Source organism: Phalacrocorax carbo, chromosome 1, assembly GCF_963921805.1.
Source record: "Phalacrocorax carbo chromosome 1, bPhaCar2.1, whole genome shotgun sequence".
Taxonomy (NCBI): domain Eukaryota; kingdom Metazoa; phylum Chordata; class Aves; order Suliformes; family Phalacrocoracidae; genus Phalacrocorax; species Phalacrocorax carbo.
The window spans coordinates 215826188-215847491 of NC_087513.1; the positions used below are offsets into that span (position 1 = coordinate 215826188).

Genomic DNA, 21304 nt, shown 5'->3' on the forward strand with positions numbered 1-21304 from the left:
GGTTTGGGTGGTTAGAAACTAGGCTTGTTAAGCAAACCCTAAAGTAAGGCATCGCAGCGCGTTCTGAACTAGAGGAACCAGGAGGTGGTTTGTTTTTCCAGAAAGGCCAGCATAGGTGCGTCAAAAAAAACAACAAACCCAAAATGTAAAACATGAAGAGACAGCAGCTAGCAAGAATGAAAGAGCAGTCTTGCACCGAAACCAACAGTCTAGGGGAGCGGAAAAGCCAACCCATGCTCTTCCTCCAACATCAACCTGCGGTCCTCAGCCTGGCAACAGGGCTGACGTCAGAGTCTTGCACAACACCGATACCAAAAAAAGCATCACCCCAAGCATCACAATCAAGAGAAGAGTTAGTTTCTCCTGGAAGGGGTAAGAAGAGGAGCTGGGTCTCTCTGCTCCCTCTTTGCTAAGCATCCAACTGACTTGATCCCATTGAGATGGTGGAGCTCTTAATCACTGGGAATTCAGAAATTGGCACAACATGAGGTTAAAAGCACCAGGCATCTGCTAGTCAAGTCACTCTCAAGTCCAGAGCTGTCTATTGCAGCACAATCCCTGCTGAGCAGCCTCAGATACCCAATGGATGAGGTAGAGAGGTAGGAGCTGCTCTCAGAGCACACAAAGTGATTTGAACAACCAGACAAGCTTTATTTGATGATAATTGGTCCTGCTTTTTGCCACCCAAGAGTAAACTTCAACTCTGCAACTTGCCAGCGAGGCTTCAGGAAACACAAGGAAGTTAACTCAATTTTTAAGAGTCAGAATGCTCCAAGTTTAGGAGACTTCAAACAAAGCCTTAGTTGTTTCACTTTTTTCCCCATAATTGTCCCTGAAAAAGGGCCTCTTTTGACTGCACTGAAGTAAATTGATTCTCAAGCACTGTCTGACGTCATCTGCAAATAAGCGTGCTGCCAAATAAAGGCTCAAAACCACATGTCAAGGAGAACATGACAAATGATGGGTCCAGACCAGTTCATCAGCTCTTCTGCTTTAACAGCTCGTTGTAGAGATGGCACAAAGGGAAAGAATAATTTTCAAGGTTGAGATGAGCTACAAATACTAGTCACCAAAAAAACCATTAAAACCTCCAGCTACAGACAAGCATAACTTCTTCTTTGTACATCTCTAGCTGCCACTTATACCCCTGAAATCACTCTTTGGAACTCAGCAGTTCTCCTGGAAACAACCTGGAGGGAAAAAAGGTTGAGTCTGCAATCAAACACCCCTAAATGCAAAGCCCCTTTTCAAGAGGGACTGACAAGACATTGAAGACAGTCAAAAAATCATAAATCAACTTCACAGCCAACACTGAAGAACAGTCATATTTTTAAGCTTTGCTAATCTATGCTGTTAGTAAGCCAACATATTCGCACAGAGGTTCCCAATTCATAAAAAAACACAAGTATTTCTGGCATCCAAGTTGAGCACCTCAGTGTTGAGGCAGTCTGGATCCCCACCCAGGTCCCACGGGCAGCCAAGTCATCTCTAAAACAACAAACTGGCAGATTACTGAAATGTCTTGTGAGAGATGCCAGGAAAGCCACGTCTCCACATATCTTCAACAACTTCTCCACTAACCACACAATGCTGTAGGGCCGCCTACGAGAAACCAAACCACCCGTGTGCCCGTGGTCGCAGTGCGTTGCCTCGTTTTACCCACAACCCAACAACGCTTTTGAAAGCATCGGAAGCCTGCACGTAGCACAGGACACCCGAGCACCCAAACAAGGAGCAACTCAGACATCCGTGGGCTCTCAGCCCTTTCCACTACATTGGCAGACCGAGGCTACTACCATAACGTAGCCAGCTCAACTCCTGCCTGCAGGATTATGCAAAGGACCTTATTACGGGCCAGGGATTTAACGTCATTTACCAGTTTAGACCCATTCGCATAGCAGTGTTTCCCCTGCTCACCCCACAAACGCATTTATTGGGCTGAGAATTGAATTGCACATGGCACCTCAGGGAATGGGCAGGCAACAGCACCGCTGTGGCACGGTTTGCCAGCAGAGTCCAGCAGGAATGAAGCTGCAGCAGCTACAGCCAAGCTCTGATGTTAACATCTAGTATCAAGATTTCACACGTGCACACACACCCCCAGGTGCCCAGGCCTTTGGGTCGGGAGGCAGAGCTGGTCTGGCAGCCACTCTGGCTCTTTGCTCAACAGCCATCAAGAGCAGCTTGAAAGAACAACCCCCAAAACATCATCATAACCCACCTGTGCTCCCCTAGTCTTTGCTATGAGCTTTCCAGTTTCAACCAGTCTTTGCTCAAAGAGGAGGAGTCTGGCCTTCACTGCAGGTCAGGGTCTGGCCACCTGCACGCACGTTCTGGAAGGCTTTTGCCTTGGCTCCACCACACGACCAGCACAAGGGAAAGCACTGCGAGGAGCCGGGTGGGGCTACGACTGCACCGCTGCCGAGACCTGAAGGGGGTTCAGGGCAGGCATTACGAGCAAACGTTCAGGAGAATTAAACGTGCACTGTTTGGCCTAGCTGCTTGTTCACATGTGCTAAGAGCATAGGAGAGATTTTGCTGCCAGCTCCTCCTATTTATTGCATGTCTCACAATCTTTGGTGAGGCTCTTGAGCTTCAGCTGCTGAAGAGCCAGACTTTACAGGAGACACCCAGCTCCCGCTGCAGGGGTGTTCATCTTGGACGTGCCTTTGGGTGCACGGCAGGGTGGGAGAGAAGTCAGGAACACAATTCTGATGATGCATGCTGGAGGTTTAGAAAAATACCATGGTAAGCATCACTGAACTCCCAGAGTAAGGAAATTTTTGCAGCCTTCTGCTGTTTCACTGGACCCAAACTGCAGCTTCCTGAAAGCCTGGGCCAGAATAAACACCCTGGCAGAGGAGAAGGTGTCTGCTCTGGTCCTAAACAACACAGCCATGATCAAAACAAAATGCATCAATCGCAACACCTTTCTAGATGCCAAAATTCTGTGCTAGAACAGGAAGCTATGTAGGGAATGGAGTCTTCTGATGCACAGATTTGCTTCCCAGAAATGCTTGCAATAAGCATGCATACAAAAAAACCACCCTGCTGAACTGCTACAGCCTTTTCCTGGTAAAAGGGGGAGGAAGGCACAGCCACAACCATCAGATTCAATCCCCTGAACGAGCATCACTGCAGTAACCCACACGCTGCAAAAAGATGCAGAGTTTCAGTTTGTGGTGGCTTTTTTTAATTTAATAGGACTAGCTTGCAAACTACAAAGAGCAATTGCCCCGTAGGGAAATATGCTCTACCTACCCTTTTACTGCAAAAACCAACCATGTGTCTGAAACAGCACATTGTTTGATTTATTAATAAATGGATTGGAAACTCCAGCACGGAAATTAATCTCAGGCTGTACCTGTTCTGGGATGATGTTGAGGTGAAGGACAGGACCAGGAACTGTGTGCAGTTCCTCTATGCAGAAACTTGGCCAGGCTCCCAGAATAGGAGGCATGAATGTGAACATCTGTATTAAAAGGCAGAAAGATATTATTATGCAAAAGCATTTCAGCTCCCAAGTCTTTCTGTTCCAGGACTTCTAGCAGCCTCTCCTTCCAAATTAGGCTGAACAGCTGCGATGTATTTGGCAAACTAACCTCTGCCCTCAATTTAGAAGCTTTTTACATCACGAAATAAAACACATGCATTTTAAAAACCAAAGGGAACATTAAATCATCTAGCTTGACTTCTGTACGAGTAAGGCCAATGAATGTCACCCACTTACTCGAACACTGGGCTACAGCTAAACACAGTTTCTAGGCACACTTTCCAAAAAGGCATCTGATGGTCTTCAGCAACTGAAAATCCTAAACATTGCCTGCAGTAAAACAGGGAGAAATGGATCCGAGTAATCCACTGCTGTGAAAAATTGTTAGAGCCTGTTCAAGCAAAACTTTGTCCATTGATGCAAATGAAGATGGTTGCTGCGGACTTTAAACCATCCCTGCAGTATTTCCTGAGGCCGCAAAGGACACGTGACAATTCAAAATAGTGCAACCCTTTCTCCAAAACAGCAGGTCACACACAGTGTAAGACAATGCCGTTTTGCAAAACGGTATCAAAATCATTGAAAAGAACATAGCACCAGAACCTGCACATTAATCCTTAACACGTCCACGTCTGTAGCTTGATGCAATTAACACTCATCTTATTTAGACACGACAAGAAACACACGTGGTGGTCAGGGGTATGGCTTACTGGTAGACTTGGCAGTGCTGGGTTAACAGTTGGACTCTATGATCTTCAAGGCCCTTGCCAACCTAAATGATTCTATGAATCTGTGTGCCTCATCTAGAGCTACGACCCCCAAACATCTCGTGAGCAGAGCTTGCATGTTCAACTGCCAAGAAATTTGGTTTAACAGAAAATAAGAGTCAGCTTAAAAGAAAGCAGCACATCAGGATTTTTCAGTGTAGCCTTTAAAAAAGTGCCAGTTATGGAAGTTTTTCTGGAAACCACAAGATCTTTCATCAGGGCATTTCTTAAATCCGGGATACAACCTCTGGTCTAAGCCAGAGACCACTGAGATAGACCAGTCCTTATGCTGGACACGAGAAGAAGAAGCCAATGGCGATTTGGGTATAGCATTTGGATGGCTGAGTGTGGATCCACCCCATGCTAGCTGGGTTTATGCTCCCGGGCCAGGTGACAAACCAGACAGAAGGGAATTCTTAGCTACAGGCTTTCCCATGTGGGTACAATACATTGCCCTCTTCCCAGATGCTCATTTTCAGCATCTGTAGGAACTTAAGAGCTCCGAAACCCGCTGCCTCTGCCAAGATTTCTGAGCAGGGTTTTATTGCATGGCTCTATTAATCACAAACTTCACAGTCCTGCAGAAAGACTTGGTTTTTCCCTACCAATTTTGGCCAAAGGAACGTCCCACATGCAGTCTTCTGCAAAAGAGCATGAAGCTGTCACACTACAGCGGTATGCAGTCGTGCCAGGGGAACCACAGCGTGACACAAACACTTGCTCTTTCACACAGTCTCTCTGTGGCTTTCACCAAAGCAGTAGGATGTGTCAACCCAAGGAAGACAAAAGCAGATGATACACAGACACTGAAAGTTACACATCAGTAGTGGAAAAAAGTGCACAAGAGCATCCCACTCCCTGGCCTACCTTGCCCTCCTCCTGACCTCCAAATCAGTTACCAGCAGCAGAGGGGTAGGACTTACGAAAGAGGTGGGAGAGAAGAGGGTTTGGTGTAGGCCTTCTGTTTCCCATTATATGAACATTTCTCCCCTTTCCTAAACACATAGAAAGGCAGCAGCTGTTAAAAGCAACCCTATTTAACTGTACTTCATTGAAAATTTACTCTTCAAGTCTTTTATTCTCAATTCTGCATTAACCCAAAAACAAAGGGATGAGGTTGAAAGACAGTATGTGCCTCTGGGCAGAGGAATCAGAGAAATAAACACTGGGCAGCCTCAGCTCTGTGCCTGGCTGAAGCCTACAGCAAATATTTCAATCCTTCACTCAAGCATCCCTGTACTGAGTTGTACAGAGCTTCCAAAAAGCTCTTTAGCACAGCAGACACCTAGACAGGTTTCTCCCAGAAGGTGCAGGACATGGGAGCACCTCTCCCTGGTCAAGCCTCACCTTCTCCTTCCAATTGTCCTTTTTCACCCCATCCCCCCACCCCACAAGCCTGCTCTCCTCCTCAACATTTGGCAGCCCGTCCCTATTTTGAAGCCTTCCCAGGCTAAGCTCGCTCCATCTCCCCACAGCAGCAACCTATACATCAGCTTGCACCCCACCATCTGCACAGCAGCACCTCCCACCCATCACATCTGGCATGAACTGGGCTCACCATCACCGCATCCTTCCTCCTGCTGGCAAAGTACCAGCACCCTCACGGAGTGCTTAAACCCACTCAACACGTGTCCCCTGGACACTGATATACGTCTCTGAGAAGGGCTATAGCTGCCGGACACCAGCGCCTTGGACCACCCGTGCTCCACCCATGGCTTCGCAGGAAGTTCAACCTTTTCAGCACAGAGATCTCTACTTTCTTTTATCCCTTCCCTGAAGGCTGCTATTCACAGCCATTTAAAATTAATGCTAAAGTGGTGCCGAGTTTAAATTGTTCTTGTAAATATCTCATCCGCTGCTGAAAATAAAAGAGAGGACACCAACAGGAGGCTGTTAGCAAAGCACAGCTCATCAGCAGTCCCCCAGCAGGGCCCTGGGGAATCGCAGCCTCTTAGTTTCCATCAACATCTTGCATGATTATTTTCAGCCATTCAATTTTGGTGGGAACAGCTGGCTGTGAGCTGGGAATGGGGCCAGGCAGTGGTGACAAGGAGAAGGAGGCTGTGTCCCAGGTGACAGGACACGTGCTGGGGAAGGCAGTAGGCCCCCAACTACTCTGTTGCTTGCATCATTTCCAGCTCTGACCCATCGCCTCTGCCCCTCTGCACAATTTTATCAAGGAAACATCACGAGTTCATTCTGCTCCTTTTTATTTCCTCCACTTCACTCATTTACTCACCCTGGTGCCAGGTTTCCTTCTCACCTAGATAAATTTTGTGGTCATTTTGGACCCACAAGAATCCTTGATCAACTTCCAAAGTCTACTTTTATAAAAGGCAGGAAGAGTTCTTCTCTTCAGGGGACAGACAAGCCTTCTCTGTTGGCCAATACACCCTCCCAGGGCATCCAGCCACCCGGCAAGGACATGCTGCAAAGTTGTTCTCCAATATTTTATGCTCTGTCACAGCATGACTGTCCTTGAATCTCTTCCAGGACACCTGGAAATCAGGGAAAGGTGCTGGGAGAGCAGGCTTAGTGGATTGGGAGACTGGCAAACTCAAACCCAAAAGCAAAGGAAATCACTAAAGTCCAACTGATGGGCAGCAAGGTCACACTCGCTTCCCTCTGGGTGAGAAAAGTAGAGCGTCCTCTGGAAAAGGACCCCAATTTTTCACTATCCTTGTTGAGATTAGAGAGAGGGCTTCAGACACCAGAAGAGACCAAGAAGTCAAGTTTCCATTATTTTAATATCAGTTCACTTCTATTTGCTCCCTTCAAACTTCATACACTTATGGCTGTAGATGTGGGAAAGGACTAGATATCTAGGGAAAGAGCAACACATCAAGTTAACCTGTGTTAGCGCAGCTACCAACAATGAAGTTGGCACTGTCAGAAGTACAGATTCCCATTGCCTCTTTTTCAAAAGAATTTACCCAATTCAATTTAAAAAGTCTAAATTTACCGCTAAGAGCAACTACACAGCCTAGAGGGAAGACATAGTCGTTTTGGAAAGCAAGCAGAAAAACTGGTTCATTTTTCCCCCTTTTCAGAAGGAATTCAGTAAATAATCTACCTTGATGCTGTGTAAGCATTCTTCAGCAATAGCTACAACATCCCTGTGTTATCAACACTTTTTTGGTCACAAACCCAAAACACAGCACCATACCAGCCACCATGCAGAAAGTTAACTCTATCTCAGGCAAAATCAGTACAAGGCACTCAGAGGGACAGCCTGGAAAGGTGACAGATTAAACCATGAGTCGGTTGAGCAGCCAAGTCTTATCTCTCACCCAGCATCTTTCAAACTGATTAAGATTTTACAAGTGTAGTTGCACACCACCGTCTGTAGACTGGAAGGACATCGCCATACCCAAGCGCTCAGGGAAAAACCCTGGCAACACCCGACTGACAGAGCTTCCAGACCTTGTTAGCAAAGTACAGGGTTGGCTCCAAGGGACCATGGCCCCAAAATCCCCCCTTTTCCCATGTCTCCCCCCTTTCTCCAGATGCAGCTCCAGTTCAGTGCTGGCTGTTTATAGCCTGAAACACATTTTGCAGATACTCTGCAGTAAAAACCTTTGACACCTATAAGGCATTATAAATCATAGGGCACGTTAATCACCCAGTCTGAGCCCATAATCCTAACTCAGGCACAACAGTCAATGGGTTTTGCAGACTCCCTCCCACAGGCATTTTGCCTACATCAGGACTAAGCCAGAGATTTAGCATTAGTCAAACATCCTCACCCTGACAGTGTTAGGCTGCACCAGGCAGCAAATTATCAAACACTGCAGCTTTCCTGGGGTTTCAGGGACCTGGGATTTCCCATCCTTCAAAGAAGCAGTACTGAAGTAGGAAGCATCTTTCACATAAAGCAAGCAGCAATTTACAGAGGCCACAGTATCTGCAGTCAATGGCTGATTATTTATATTGAAGAGTGGCTTTGGAGGAAAAACACAACCCAAACCCATTAAGGCTGGAGCTGTATTTATTCAATAGACTGTAATTTATAATGCTGCCCGGCAGCCTGGCCTTTTGGCTAAGCAGTCATGAATACACCAGCTTTCTGAGCTTGTACCTCCCCATGGTAGGATCTAAAGATGACCAGTAATGGTCTTCTGCAGGTTCACCTGTCCAAGGAAACAATGGCTTCAGCATTACCCTTGCCCTGTGCCAAGTTCATCCTAGCCTTTCTAGGAGCTGACTAAGGGTGTGGGTCTCAACGATAAGCAAGCTCCTGGCAGGTGAAGCCCCATTTCTGAGGCTAGCACACCTCTCTGCTCCTTGCCAGTCTACCATGGGACCCCTGCCCAGCCTAAGAGAGGTCTTGCTTCTTCATGAAGGCCAAAACATGTCATTCCCAGATAGACCCAGGAACATCCCTTGTGAGGTCTGGTCTGATGGCAGCAAATGCAATTCCTGCCTGGCTCAGCTGACCACAGACCTGCTTTAGGAAATACGGAATCAAGAGACAATGAGATAGAGGAGGAAAAAAAACACGTTATGATGGCATAACGCCCTGTGTAAATTTGGTTCAGCCTTGAAGGCTGCCTGCAGTCACGCCTCAGGTGAGATCTTTGCCAGATGGCCTTAGGAAAAATTGGAAGAAAACCTGCATTTTCATCTTCCCCACTGCGGAAGGAAGCTTCCACCTCCGCTCAAGCTTTGAATATAGTTCAGCATTCAAACATCACTGAGCATGACAACACTTGAATGGTGCCCGTGCTCCCAGGAGAGCCACCTGCAACCCCCGACTCAAGGAGGTGGTCTGCACTTTTCCCCGACTCCCAGGCATCTCCCAGAGCCAAGAGAAACAGATGTCACGAGGGAAGCGGGACTGCAGACACAGACAGCACGATTCCTGCAAGGCAGCGCAACCACAATGACGACAAACCTGAGGGAGTTCGGCAAAACCTGAGGCAGGAACCAGAGGCTGGGCAGGGTGAGGTGTCCACACGCAGCTATGAGCATCTCAAACCCCTTCCCTGCACAATCATCCACGCTGTGTCATCTCCCAGCCTCCCTGAAAAATGAAGGGCTCAAAGGTCTATTTAAAGGTTGTTTAAGTACTGAGTAAGGCCCTGAAAACAGTAGTTTTGCTTTCATTGCCAGACACTGGGGAAAATTAAAAAAAGGGAAAAAAAAAATCAATATTTAATCCAATGATTGGCCTAAATGCAGGAAAACCCATCACTCCAACATAATCAGATGCATCCATTCATGGGGATTCAACTCTAAATCACTGGTCATGTCCAACATGCAGCATCCAATGCCTCAGTGCCCAACCTCAAATCAAGCTTGAAAGAGCTTCTTTTCATCAAAACCTCCCATGTCTTCAGGCCTACAGTCATTAACAAATTCAAACTGCATTTAAAAAAAAAAAGGCAAATTCACTCATCCTCTAATAGTGGTTTTCAGCAAAGCAAGCAATTTCTGTGACCAGCGACCTTTGGCCGTCTGGGGATTAGCACTGAAGACTCAGCAAAGTCCAAAGCCTATAGTCACACAGATATATCGCACCAACGTGGCTTAGATCATCTGTTCAGGTCATTTAACAGCTCTTGCCAAGCAGGAATTACAGAAGTATTTCATTCTGAAGTGAATTAATACACGTATCACAGACACAACACAGCAATCCATTATGTCGATGGATCACAGCTCCTCGTTTGTCTTTTCACAGAAGGCCCCCAAAAAGAGCCATCAGAAGTCTCGGTTCAAGGCCACATGATGTTTTTAACCAAGTGGACCACCTTGAATCATTCGCATTCCACTTTAAGGGAATAAATTTTAACAGCGAACGCCCAGTTTGTTAGGAAGAGTTTGATACCTCATTTACTGGCTTGCAGCTACACGAGCAGCAATAGATACTTTAAGGCAGGGAAAGGCTTTACAAGTATTAGATATTCCTCCCCATCTCTCCTCCTGTATCTACATGGTTCAGACACCTCGCATTTATTTAAACAGTGGATTAGGAGATGCGCGATGTAAAAACACCGTCTCCGGAAGAAAAGCGTCGGTGCAGCTCCTCCGACGCTGCTGCTGCTTTCTTGCGAGCGTGATCGGCTGCCCCACAGGCCATAACAAACCCGCTGCCTTCACCTCTTGTACCACATGCCAACCAGGGCATCTGCACGAAGCATTTGTTTAAATCATAAAGGGCAATTTGGTTTCTAATCTCCATCAGAGCATCTCACCAATCGTTCCTGCTAAGTGAGCACTGCTGATGCCTAAATGATGCTGCTTGCCGAAAGGAGAGGGAGACACAAAAATGCCCAGAGCCAGATGCATTTCTCCACCGCTCTTACACATGCCCCAGCAGTCCCCATCTCTTTGCTGCGACCACGACACGCCCATACAAGAGCACGTTTCGATAGCTCAGCGGCGGCCGACGCGTGCCGCAACTCACAGCATTTAACACGTGCCGATCACGCTGGCGTTGTCACCCCCTATAACGCAGCAGCGGTACTGTGAGCAGAAATCGGGGGTACCTGTGCTCCCTGCTGGGGTGCTTTAACTGCTCTGTGCAACCGCTTGTCGGGTGGTAGGCGGGGGTAGAGGGATGCACCGGCTAAAGCATCTTCTGCCTTAAACATGGCTGTAGCTGGTCAACGTACTCAGAGCACCTTTGTATTTTCCGGATTTTAAATAAAATTAAGCTACAAAGCAAACAGGTATTCAGTAAGTCTCGCACTCCGGTATCCCAGGCGGGACACGCTGCATCAGGAGGCAACAGATCCATCAAGCCTTTTCTTCCCCCAGTACCAAAATCTGGATGATTTTCATGGAAACACTGGCAGAGTCAAACATCCAAGGAGGAATTCAGAAAGAGAAACCTCAAGGAAAATGTGTGAGCATCTCTCAATCTAAAGCAGGGCACCAGAGGTCATTTTTGATTGCTGCTTTGGCAGCAGCCACAATTGCCAGTCTCAGATCAGCGCTCCCAGCACAGGGTACAACGTGATGGGCTGCAGCTTCCTCCGGTCTCTTCCACCAGCCACCCCTGCCATCCCCCAAACTCTGGGCCTGCCTCTCCCTCAAGAAGCTCACTCCAGTAAGTGGTCAGAAATCAGCGCCCTCACAGCCAAGTATCCGAGCTTTTAAAGTTTCCTCCTTCAGCAGCGCTTATCTTCAAGAGCTTCAAGGCATCAACTAGACCTGCGCTCAGCCTTTCTTCTTCCCCAAGCCGGGCACGGCAGGTTTGAAGTCATTGCTTTCCGAATGCTTTCTAGGAAAGGCTTGGCTAAACCCCATGATAAAATATAATGGATTTCCTGGGAAGCACAGACAGCCTAGACTTCTGTCTGGAAACCAAAGATAAAGGGGGGGCAATGGGAAATACACAAAGCCATCTCTTCAGGCCACTGCTGCTGGAGTAAGGACAAAACAAACACGGAACATTCTGGAATATCGAAAACAGGACAAGTCCAGTTTTGTCCTGGCTTGTCTTGGGGGATCTTTAAGGGGTTGAAGGTCCCTTTTATCCCTAAATCCTTCCTGAACTTTAAGGTGTTGTTCCCATCTTTGTTCTCCCACCCCCTCCTCAACAGCCCAAACCCTCTTTTTCCTGCACGGACAGCACGTGGCCACCACTCCTCAGATCTACTTGCCTACACAGTCTACAGAGTCATTCAGCCCTGTTTTAAGCTGTTAATTCAAGGCTGGATTTCACTGCAACCCAGGATGAAAACTGGGGGTGATAAAGTTCCACCCCTACAATCGTTTGGTTTGCTATTCTATGGTTTTGGAGCTCCACCGACCACTTAGGGACTTTCTGGTGCATCTTACATGGATTTCTTTATACAAACAACCTACTGACACTCAGTAGTACTGAGTTCACCTGCCCCAATTACACTTTAAGGCAAGACGATGCAAACAGTGGCTTCAAGGATAGGAGAAGCAGCATCTGCTGTATCTGAAAAGGTCCAAGAGCAAAGAGAAGGAAGGAGGGACAATGGGCTCCAGCAACGTAATTTTTTACCCAGCTAATTACTACAATGCATAGAGAAAAAACAGTTGGAGGGAGCACATCTGGCAGCTATAACAAGGAAATGCCACAAGCTGAATAAAACCCCGGAGGCCCATAACGTTGGAAAAGTCACAAGGCACCTTTGTGTATCCGAGGGGGGCTGGCCTGGCCATTTATCACAGGGAGCTTGCGCCCTGATCGCTTCAAAGTTTCTAAACAAAGTAGTAATCACAAAGTGGTAGAAATCCTGTGAGCCATTGCTATATGAGCTAATCAATCACTTATAAAAAGGTCAGCCCGGCTCAGGGGCCACTCATAATACTACCCAGAACCTGAATCTGCAGGCAGACAATTTAAAGCTGCAGAGAATGTAACCACGACCCACCAAGTTCACTGTGATTCCTGGGGGCATCGGCCAGTGTCACACAAGATACTGTCCCCAGCTCCTCACCTCCAAACCAACGGGCAACAGCCGGCGCCATCAGGAGCCCTTAAGTGCATTCACAGGTACCAGGGAGAGGGGTCCACGTTCGGATGATTCCTGGGATTCAAAATTCATCAACAGCAGCCACCACCGAGTCATCTCACAACAGCTTAAGTTCTGTGCCTCGGTTTACCCAGTTACAGAGGAAGAAAAACCCAAACAAGCTGGCAGAGGGATTTATTTATAGGAAGTTGTGTTGATTATGGGCTTTGGTATTTTGCCTGAATATTAGCAATTCCAGTTATTAACACGAACAATTACACAGGGGAGGGAAGGGAGGCACCTGGAGAGCGCTGAGCAAGAACTGGTTGGCTTTGGAAACTCCCAGTTCCCTCCCACTTCGTCATGCCCATCTGCTGCAGAGGCCTCAGGTCAGGAAGGTTGAGGCACTCTGCCAAGCCTTATTAAGTTTTTATTGCACTAAATCAGAGCAGCCCCAGGAAGGTGTTCATAACACTTCTCAATATTTTCCCCAGCAAAGGTATAAAAGCCTGTTTGTCAAGAGGGGCAGTGAATGAAGCCACACTCCCGCCCCAAGGTGATTCCAAGGAGCCTGTAATATCTAGCTAGTGCTGCCCTTTTATTGATCAGGTACCAAAGACCCTCAAACTGGGATCCATCAGTGCATAACACAGCAGCTCCTGAACCCCATGGACTGTGGAGCATCTGCTGCTGGGTTCAGAAGAGCTGATGCACTACAAGGTATTGCTCCGGGCTTGACAGCTCTTCGCTGATGGGAGCAAGCAAGCCTACAAACCAACAGCAAACATCTCTGCTACAATTACTGCATATTCCAGGATGAAGGCAGAAAGGGACAGGTTGCAGCAGGTACTGATAGGACCAGAGGAGCCACGTACCAGGTGGGGAAAAGGCGACCTGCAAGGACATATATTCAGGGAGGGGACAATAAAAAAAAAGCAAGGACACTTGCTGGCACATAGGAATGGAGTCTCAGTACAGCAGCAGGGAAATGCCACCCAACAGCAGTGCTGGGAGCAAGGGCTGCAGGAGTAGCTCTGCCAACACCAGAAGTTGGTGGGGAAAAGCAACCAGCATTTCCAGCTCTTGGACCAGGTCCCTGCATTGCTCCCATCAGCGATTAACGGGGATCTCTGAGAAGGGAAGGGGGGCAGCACATCCAACGCACATCCAATTGTAGATCCAATGCCTTGGGTGTACAACAGAGCTTTAAACCTGAGGTTTCTGGGAGGCACAGGGGCTTTAAACAGGTGATGTTCTTATACACATCAGCCCTACAAAACCACACTGGAAGATAAGAGGGATGTTTTTAAGCTGGATTCTGAACAAACTGTGTTTTTAAGGACAAAAAAACCCATTAATGTTATACCCAAAATCCAAGCCTGCAAAGCCATATTTCATTGACCATCAGTCCTGCCCACCCCGAAAGCTTTCAAAGAAATCCACTCCTGAGCTTGGATGTGCATCTCATTAGCTCTAGTTTCATCATCTTTCCAGGTTCTTAGCATGGGCTTGGCTTATTAGATGCTCAGGTTTAACGCGTGTGGGATTAGAGCATTCAGAAAGCAGTGGGATTTCTGCATGTACAAGACTTCATCGCTCATACTGCTCCTTCGACTCACAGCATTCTCAGGGGTGTTCACAAGAGTAATGGGAGGAAGAAAAAAGATTGTACAAGTAACATGAAGTACACTGTTCACAGACAGCTCACGAAGAGACCTCCATTTACATGTCACGGATGACACTGAAGAGTAGAAAATCTCAGGGATCTTGTAATTTTAGTCTCCTGGGATCCAAGGCTGCCAATTTTGGGTTCATTCCCAGGTGGTGATGGCCCTTCCTACCGTATGTAACCAAACCAGGCACCTATTCTTGGCAATTTTCTGGAGGAAAAGATAGTTTTGTAAACATGGGAAGCTTCTGAGGGAAATGGGGGAGACAAGAAGAGTTCCCAGTTACATTTTGCCTTCCTCTACTTTATCTCAGAAGGGTTTGTGGTTGGGAAGTACAGTATCAGCGTGCCTGCTGTAAGCGGAGAAGCCAAAGCCCTTTGTAAATGGTGTTAGTATTTTATCCTATTTGACAGGGAATGAAATAAGAGAAGTAAAATAAAGATCCCAAGATTTTTCAGTACACGGTAACTGCAAAAAAAAGACCCCACAGCCAGCCAATAAATACGGCTTCTTCTGTTTGTTGGATAGATAAAAATTATCATTGCAATTTTCTTCTGCAGCATCTCTTTTTCCCCACTCCCACCTAGCATGATTTCCCAGGTGTGAGATTTGCTGTGTACAGACAACAGTTTTGGAAGCAATAAAAAAAAAGCCCTGAACAAAACCAGTTGATAGATTTAACTTCATGTTTATACAACGCAACACTTCAACACCTCCCGTGTGGATACCGATCCTGCAATACCTCTGGATGGATTTTAAAGAGATGCTGCAGCCAGCCCTGGACTTTACCCGGGGAGCAAGAGCTATTCTGGTGCTGTAACAGCCAGGAGCAGTTCATTTCAGGTGAAGCACACAAGCTGCATGCAGAACGCTGTGTTTATACACGGCAATTAGCAGCGCCGCGCTCTCCGTGTTTAACTGCTGGCAACCCACCAACAGGATCGTGCTATGCGGGAGCTACCTTGGAAGCTGCCATCTGAACTTCAGACCTTTAAAAGCACATATGACAACAAGGCAAAGCTTATTTACCCGCAGTTTCTCTGTTCGGGGCAATAAAGCCCTGTTAAGATGATGCACTGACTTCATAAGAATTTCCTTGGTTGAATACCTGATGAACAAGCTGTGGTTAGATCAGAAATTGCTTCCTCACACCAGCTACAGAGCTTATAATGGTCTGAATCTCAGCAGGACCAGTTCTTCTCTTATATGCCTTTCATTTTAAAAAAACATTAAAAGTTTTTAAAAAGTGAAAGAGGATCTTGCCATTAAAGCTGAAGGTGCTCAATAAAGGAATTTTGCAGCTGCTCAAAATTTAAAAGGAGACCAAGCGCCTTCAGCCCCCCTCCTCTGCTCTCAAAGGTCAGAGGAACACAAGAGAATTACAATTCTAGCAAGCAGTCTCCCAAAAAACTTAGAACTCAAGCTTAAAATTGTTCTTTTCATGTAAATTTTGAGTGTGGTAGAAAGCCGGTTCTGCATACATTTGGGGGGAAAGGAAAGCAATCATTAAAACTCTGGCTGTTGAGCCGCAGCAGTTAAGAAAACAGTCATCAGCAGAAGATTTCAAGGAGGCAAGGTTGGGTTGTAGCCCAAATTTAGGTCAAGGCCTTTTATTCTAGAAAGTTTGATCTTTTACAAAGAAAGCAGATAACCATACTGTAGCCTACACTAAAAAAGTTGCTTTTTGAATACATGCCTCGCTTTCTGATAATTACGGAGTCTAAACAAAACGTGTACATACCCCTATTCCTTATTTCCCAGGTAGCTCTAGAGTTTTTGCAAGACTTAAGGCCTCTCGAGTATACCATACCCCTTTCTATAGAAGCCACGCTCAGGAAAACATACATTATACTACAATTGCCTCTACTTTCCGCTTGCAGTGGCCGAGCTACTCTCAGGTCAGATACAGGTCAATGCAATAGGTATCATCATCAACATGCCACTGCCTTTGTGTAACACAAACACGCACCCAAGTCACAGAATGGTATTTCCCTGGCTAATCCCCGAGATACACCTGAATATTCTGCCTGGAATACATCAGCTGGAGACAATCAGCATATGTAAAACTTCCTATCTCCATCCAATACCTTAGGATCTTGGAAAGTTTTCCCACACATCCCAAAAGTCCTCTCCTGCAGACCAGAGATCGCTAAACCCCAATGCTGGGAGTACCCTGGATGCTGGGGTAGGTCCGTCCCTGCTTCAGAGCTCCACTCAACTGCAGAGATAGGAGTTTGCAGTACAAGCGGTCCCGAATTTGAGCGACACCACGAAATGCTCTCCCACCCGATCCAGAGAGGTGGGGGGACGATAATACCGGTTCGCAGCCCACCGAAGTTACCTGCTTGCTCAAATAGCCAAGGACCGATTTGCAGCTGAAGAGGCTTCTCACTCATCTCTTAACGAACATCCCAGAGTTCACACCCATCCTCTGCAATACTCAAGCACAAGCAACTAGACCAGTCCAACAGAGCACAATTACCCTTCGTTGGCATTTTTCCCTCCACACACAGTGCTACAATCACTCATTCCAGCACTAACACCTGCAAGGCACTCTACCGACAGCAAGACGGGAACAGATTCTTCATACCTTGGTTTTGCATAGCCTATAGCTAATTTTAGACTTCCTTCTTTGGCTCCCACAAGAGCCAAGTTATCTCCATTTCTCTGTTCAACAAAGTGGAAGTTGAGGGCTCATGTAGCCCTTAATCAGACCGACTCAGAGACTGGACATATTTTAAGCCCTACTCAGGTACTTTAAACACAAGAAAGTCCTTTCTAGCACTAGAAAAACAATTGAAATTCCAAGTAGAATTAATTGGAAAGCTGCCACTGATATTTTTTTGGTAAAATAAATCAGTGCAAGCAGAGCCAGCTTTCACTGAAAAAAATTAAGTCAATGGCAGTTTTTCTATGGCTTTGTAGTTTTTAGGTATACAGAATAGGGCATTTTGGTTATTTACATTAGTACACGCCCACATGCCAAGACATTACGTCCCACTGTTTTCCTGACAAAGTCTTAGAAACCCAACTACACCCTCTGCGTATGTGTCCGGGGATTTGCTCAAAGGAAACTTCTGCTGGCTCAGAAGCGGTCACTGAGATGAAGCTGCCCAGACTGAAAGGGGAGGAAAAACAGCACAAATGTTTCTACTTTGCAAAAGGAAATTTGTTTTACGCTGCACAAATGGAACCCATGACTTTTCAATTCACGTGGGAGCTCCAGCCAAGCTGCACAACCGACAATCGATGCAATTCAGAACCAGGAGCGTTCCTGGCACAGGACCTGCCGCCTAGAAGTGTTTTTCTCCTTAACAGCCTCTTTTCCAGAGGAAAAGCGCTCTACAGCCAGGAAGATCCCTGGTTATAGACTTCAAAACAAAACAGAGCAGCTGACTGCCACCAGAGCAAAACTAAGCCCTCAAAAAGCAGTGAAAGAATCTCCTGGGATCATCGCCAGGAGAAACGAGATTTAAGTTTTATTTTGTGGGTTTTTGTTATTTAAGTAGTAAGCATACTAAAAAAACCCCTCCAGACACCCTGAGCGCCGAGAAGAACAGTAATACACAACCACCGTTACCCGGAAGATGCAATAGGGCAGCTTTGACAACAGCTTTTTCACATTTCTTCCCATAAACACATCAGGTCTCACGAGACCTCATCTCACTGCCCCAAATGACAGGGAAGGCGCGAGTCCAGCCCCGCTGCCTGGATTCCCTCTGCCAGAGCTCTTAAAAATTGCGTTTATCCAGGAGAGGGATAAGTCACCTCTATCAGCAGCCCTGTTTATCCCCAGCTAGTTCCCACCTCCTGCTACCTTTCCCTACCTACAAACTTATTTTCACGTGCACAGAAGCTAGAGACTAAACAGAAACACAGTTCCTACATATTCAGCCACCAATAAGACACAGAGCAAGGAGCAAAACAGAAGTCTCCCCCAGAACCAAACGGACAATACGGACAGATTTGGCCAAACCTGTCCCACTCAATCCCTTTGAGCATCGTGACCAGCTAACCATGCCCACCTGCTGCATCAAGGGCACGGTGAGGGCTTCTCGCAGACCTCCAAGCCATGGGGCCAGTGGTTTTCATGGTCTATCCAAGCCAACAAAAAAACTCAAATATCCAGCACTTTCAACCAAGACCCACACCCCCATCCACAATCTGAAGTCACCGGGAAGAGGCGACGCCATCAACTACCCACCTTGGTGGTGTCGTCATGTGACCGCTGGTACCGTTTCCAGCGGCAGCCGTAGATCCCCGTCAGACAGGACAAACATAGCTGCGGCTCGTAGTACTGCAGCGGTTGGTGTTTAACCATGCTCCTTCCAGCCCCTCAGGAGCGAGGTATCAGAAATCCATCAGGTCTTGGGAGCGCCCTTCAGCAAGAGAAAAGAAAAGGGGGGGGAGGGGAAATTGCTTGTTAATGTATTGAAATATTGCTTGGCATTTTTTCAATTTAATAATTAACCATGCCCTCTGGCTATTAAAAGAGTAGGAATGATAATCAGATCTACTCTCAGCCCTGCCAACATCTCCAGCTCGTTACTCAACGAGACCAAGAAGTTTAATTAGTTTGCAAGTTTTATTTCCTCGCGCAGTTTCTCCCACACCACTGAAAGCAAATGTATTCATAGGAGTTATCAGTAAGAAAAGCCACACAAGGACAAGAGCAGTAGGTAGATTATTTGGAGCCCAGATGATTAGATTTTTATGCATTATTGAAATGTAAAGAACCATACCCTCCACAAGCACAACCTTAAAATTGATTCAGAGACCTCTGCAAAGTTGAAACCCAGCCAAGCTAAATCAGTTTATCTTGAGCATCCTGTGGAGGCTGCGAAACAGTCCCAGATAAGGAGCTAACACTTCTGTGCATGCTGGGAGAGGCAGGTATTATCCTTTCCCTTCACAGGCATCTCTGACGAGCGCTCACAGGGACGCAGAGCTGGTTGCAGCCTTCACCCAGGAGAAAGATCCCTTCTCCACCAAACAGCATTCACTCCCAAAGGACCAGACTGACTCAGATGCAACTGCTCTATTTGCCTTGCGTGGGAACATCACTGTTTCGAGGGGAAGTACTCCGCTCCATCGATTGCGTGCTTTGTGCGTCACAGGGCTTCTTTTTTTTCTTTTTTTTTAAAATATATTTAAATGCTCGCTTTTGTCTCTGGTAAGATTTGTATCAAGAACAGACCAAGTTCTTACTAATTCATAGAATCAGCATTCAGGGATGGGAACCTCAAAGCAAATATTTGCCAGTCTGGTGGCGTCATGCTGCTCTCAGGTGTACTTAACTCCCACCAGGGGTTTTCCACAGGTTCCTGGTGCACAAGCGTACACCCACAGCCCCACACATTGCTGTTGCGTGGATAGTCAGTGCACCTTGAGCGGTGTGCAACAGCAGCTGAGCTTGCAAAGTGCTTGGCTACCTTTCCAGAGCACGCAGGGTACGTGGGCAGTAGGAAATCGCACCCTCTCTGGGGGAAACGCTTCATTTCCTTATACACAGGATCCCCCGTGCTCAGATCTTGCAAAAGGCTATGACAGCTACGTGTAGCAACATCCTCACTGGCATCGAAGTGTGACAGGGCTTAAGGAGATAACCAAGCCACCTGAAAGCCTTTCATTGCCACGTCCCACGGAAAGAAGCCTCCAAGGATGGGGCTGGGTATTACTGGGCACATATCCATTAGAGCTGATGCATAAGGGGACGCTGCAGGTGTTGCAAACACCGTGGCAGAGTCTAGAAATGTCAACAAGGACACAGACAGCTCAATCCTTCCAGCTTCTGTCCTTCTTTGTGTCCATCTACACTCTGTGCTTTGTGCTGGCAGCCTAGGACAGCCCTGTCCTGGCTTTCTCTAAGAGAGCTCAGCATCCAGGAGGCAGGCACATCTTCCTAGTTGGCTGCTGTGGTTTCAAAGCCCACCAGACCATTACTACCCTGTCTCCGGAGCTCACAAGCCATAGTTCCTCTGCCTTCCTCTTATACAGGTACATGAAATGTAGCTTTATAGAGAGGTTTGCTGAAAGGATAACTAACACTCTGGGCGCCACTCAAGGTGTTGACCCAGGCAGAGGACACGAGATGTGCAGGGCTTGCGTATCAGTTTGTAGCTGGCCCAGATCCCCACGTGGGTTTGCTCATCCCCCCAGGGAGGACACGCAGAACAGAGGCAAACACCCATCCAGTCTGAAACAAGAGCTATTTGCTGACCATGTCACTGCCCCCAGGCACTGCTGTACCACCTCTGTGGCCTCATGCTTGAGGTCACCTCCCTGCCTGCATTTCATCCTTTCTCATGCTATTTATAAAGCTCAGCATTAGTCACTGCACAAGTTGCCTCCTATCTTCAGCTTCTGTCTGCTCCAAGACTGTCCCTACAAAATTAGTTTCCCAGCCTGCCTTCCCCATGCGCCGGCAGCGCACTGAGGGCAGAAACAGCTGTCAGAACAGGACAGAAACACCGAGGACATGCGAAGTTAGATGCTATTTAAGGGTCTTGGACAAAGCCATAATCTCTGCCCTGAAGATCGTAAGCAGCAAGTGACATACAAGATGCTGCGGGACACGAGCAGGACATAAAAATTGTGCACAATCTATTAACGACTCCACTGCCAGGCTACAATCATGACACGAAATTCTTCATGAATTAATCTCCAAAGGACAGCATCTCTCCTGATTTCTACCTCCTCCTGCTTTAGTCATGCAAGGCAAGAGTGCACCTCTATCTCTAAAAGCTTTGACCACGTATTTTATTTGCTAGCTGGCAAGAATTGCATTGCAAGCCCAAACACAAGCACTACGCTTGAGTATGTTATCCCTCCACTCTTCTGGGAAGACACGAGCTGTTCTCCAGCCCAGACACCTGGAGAAGGGGTGCTGTTCACCAGCCACACGCACGCAGAGCATCAAAGCTGGCAAACCCTGATTTTTCA

The 21304-nt window shown here is 47.0% G+C and overlaps 1 protein-coding gene across 2 annotated transcripts in view; it reads right to left on the reverse strand.

Moving 5' to 3' along the window:
• The window catches only part of GDPD5 (glycerophosphodiester phosphodiesterase domain containing 5), a 177293-nt gene that overhangs the window by 93208 nt on the left and 62781 nt on the right, over positions 1-21304 (reverse strand). For both annotated transcript variants that reach the window (XM_064441542.1, XM_064441543.1), the window contains exon 2: positions 18567-18741. In XM_064441542.1, the coding sequence (XP_064297612.1) occupies positions 18567-18683 (117 nt within the window). In that variant the 5' untranslated portion in view covers positions 18684-18741. The remainder of the gene's footprint in view (positions 1-18566; positions 18742-21304) is intronic.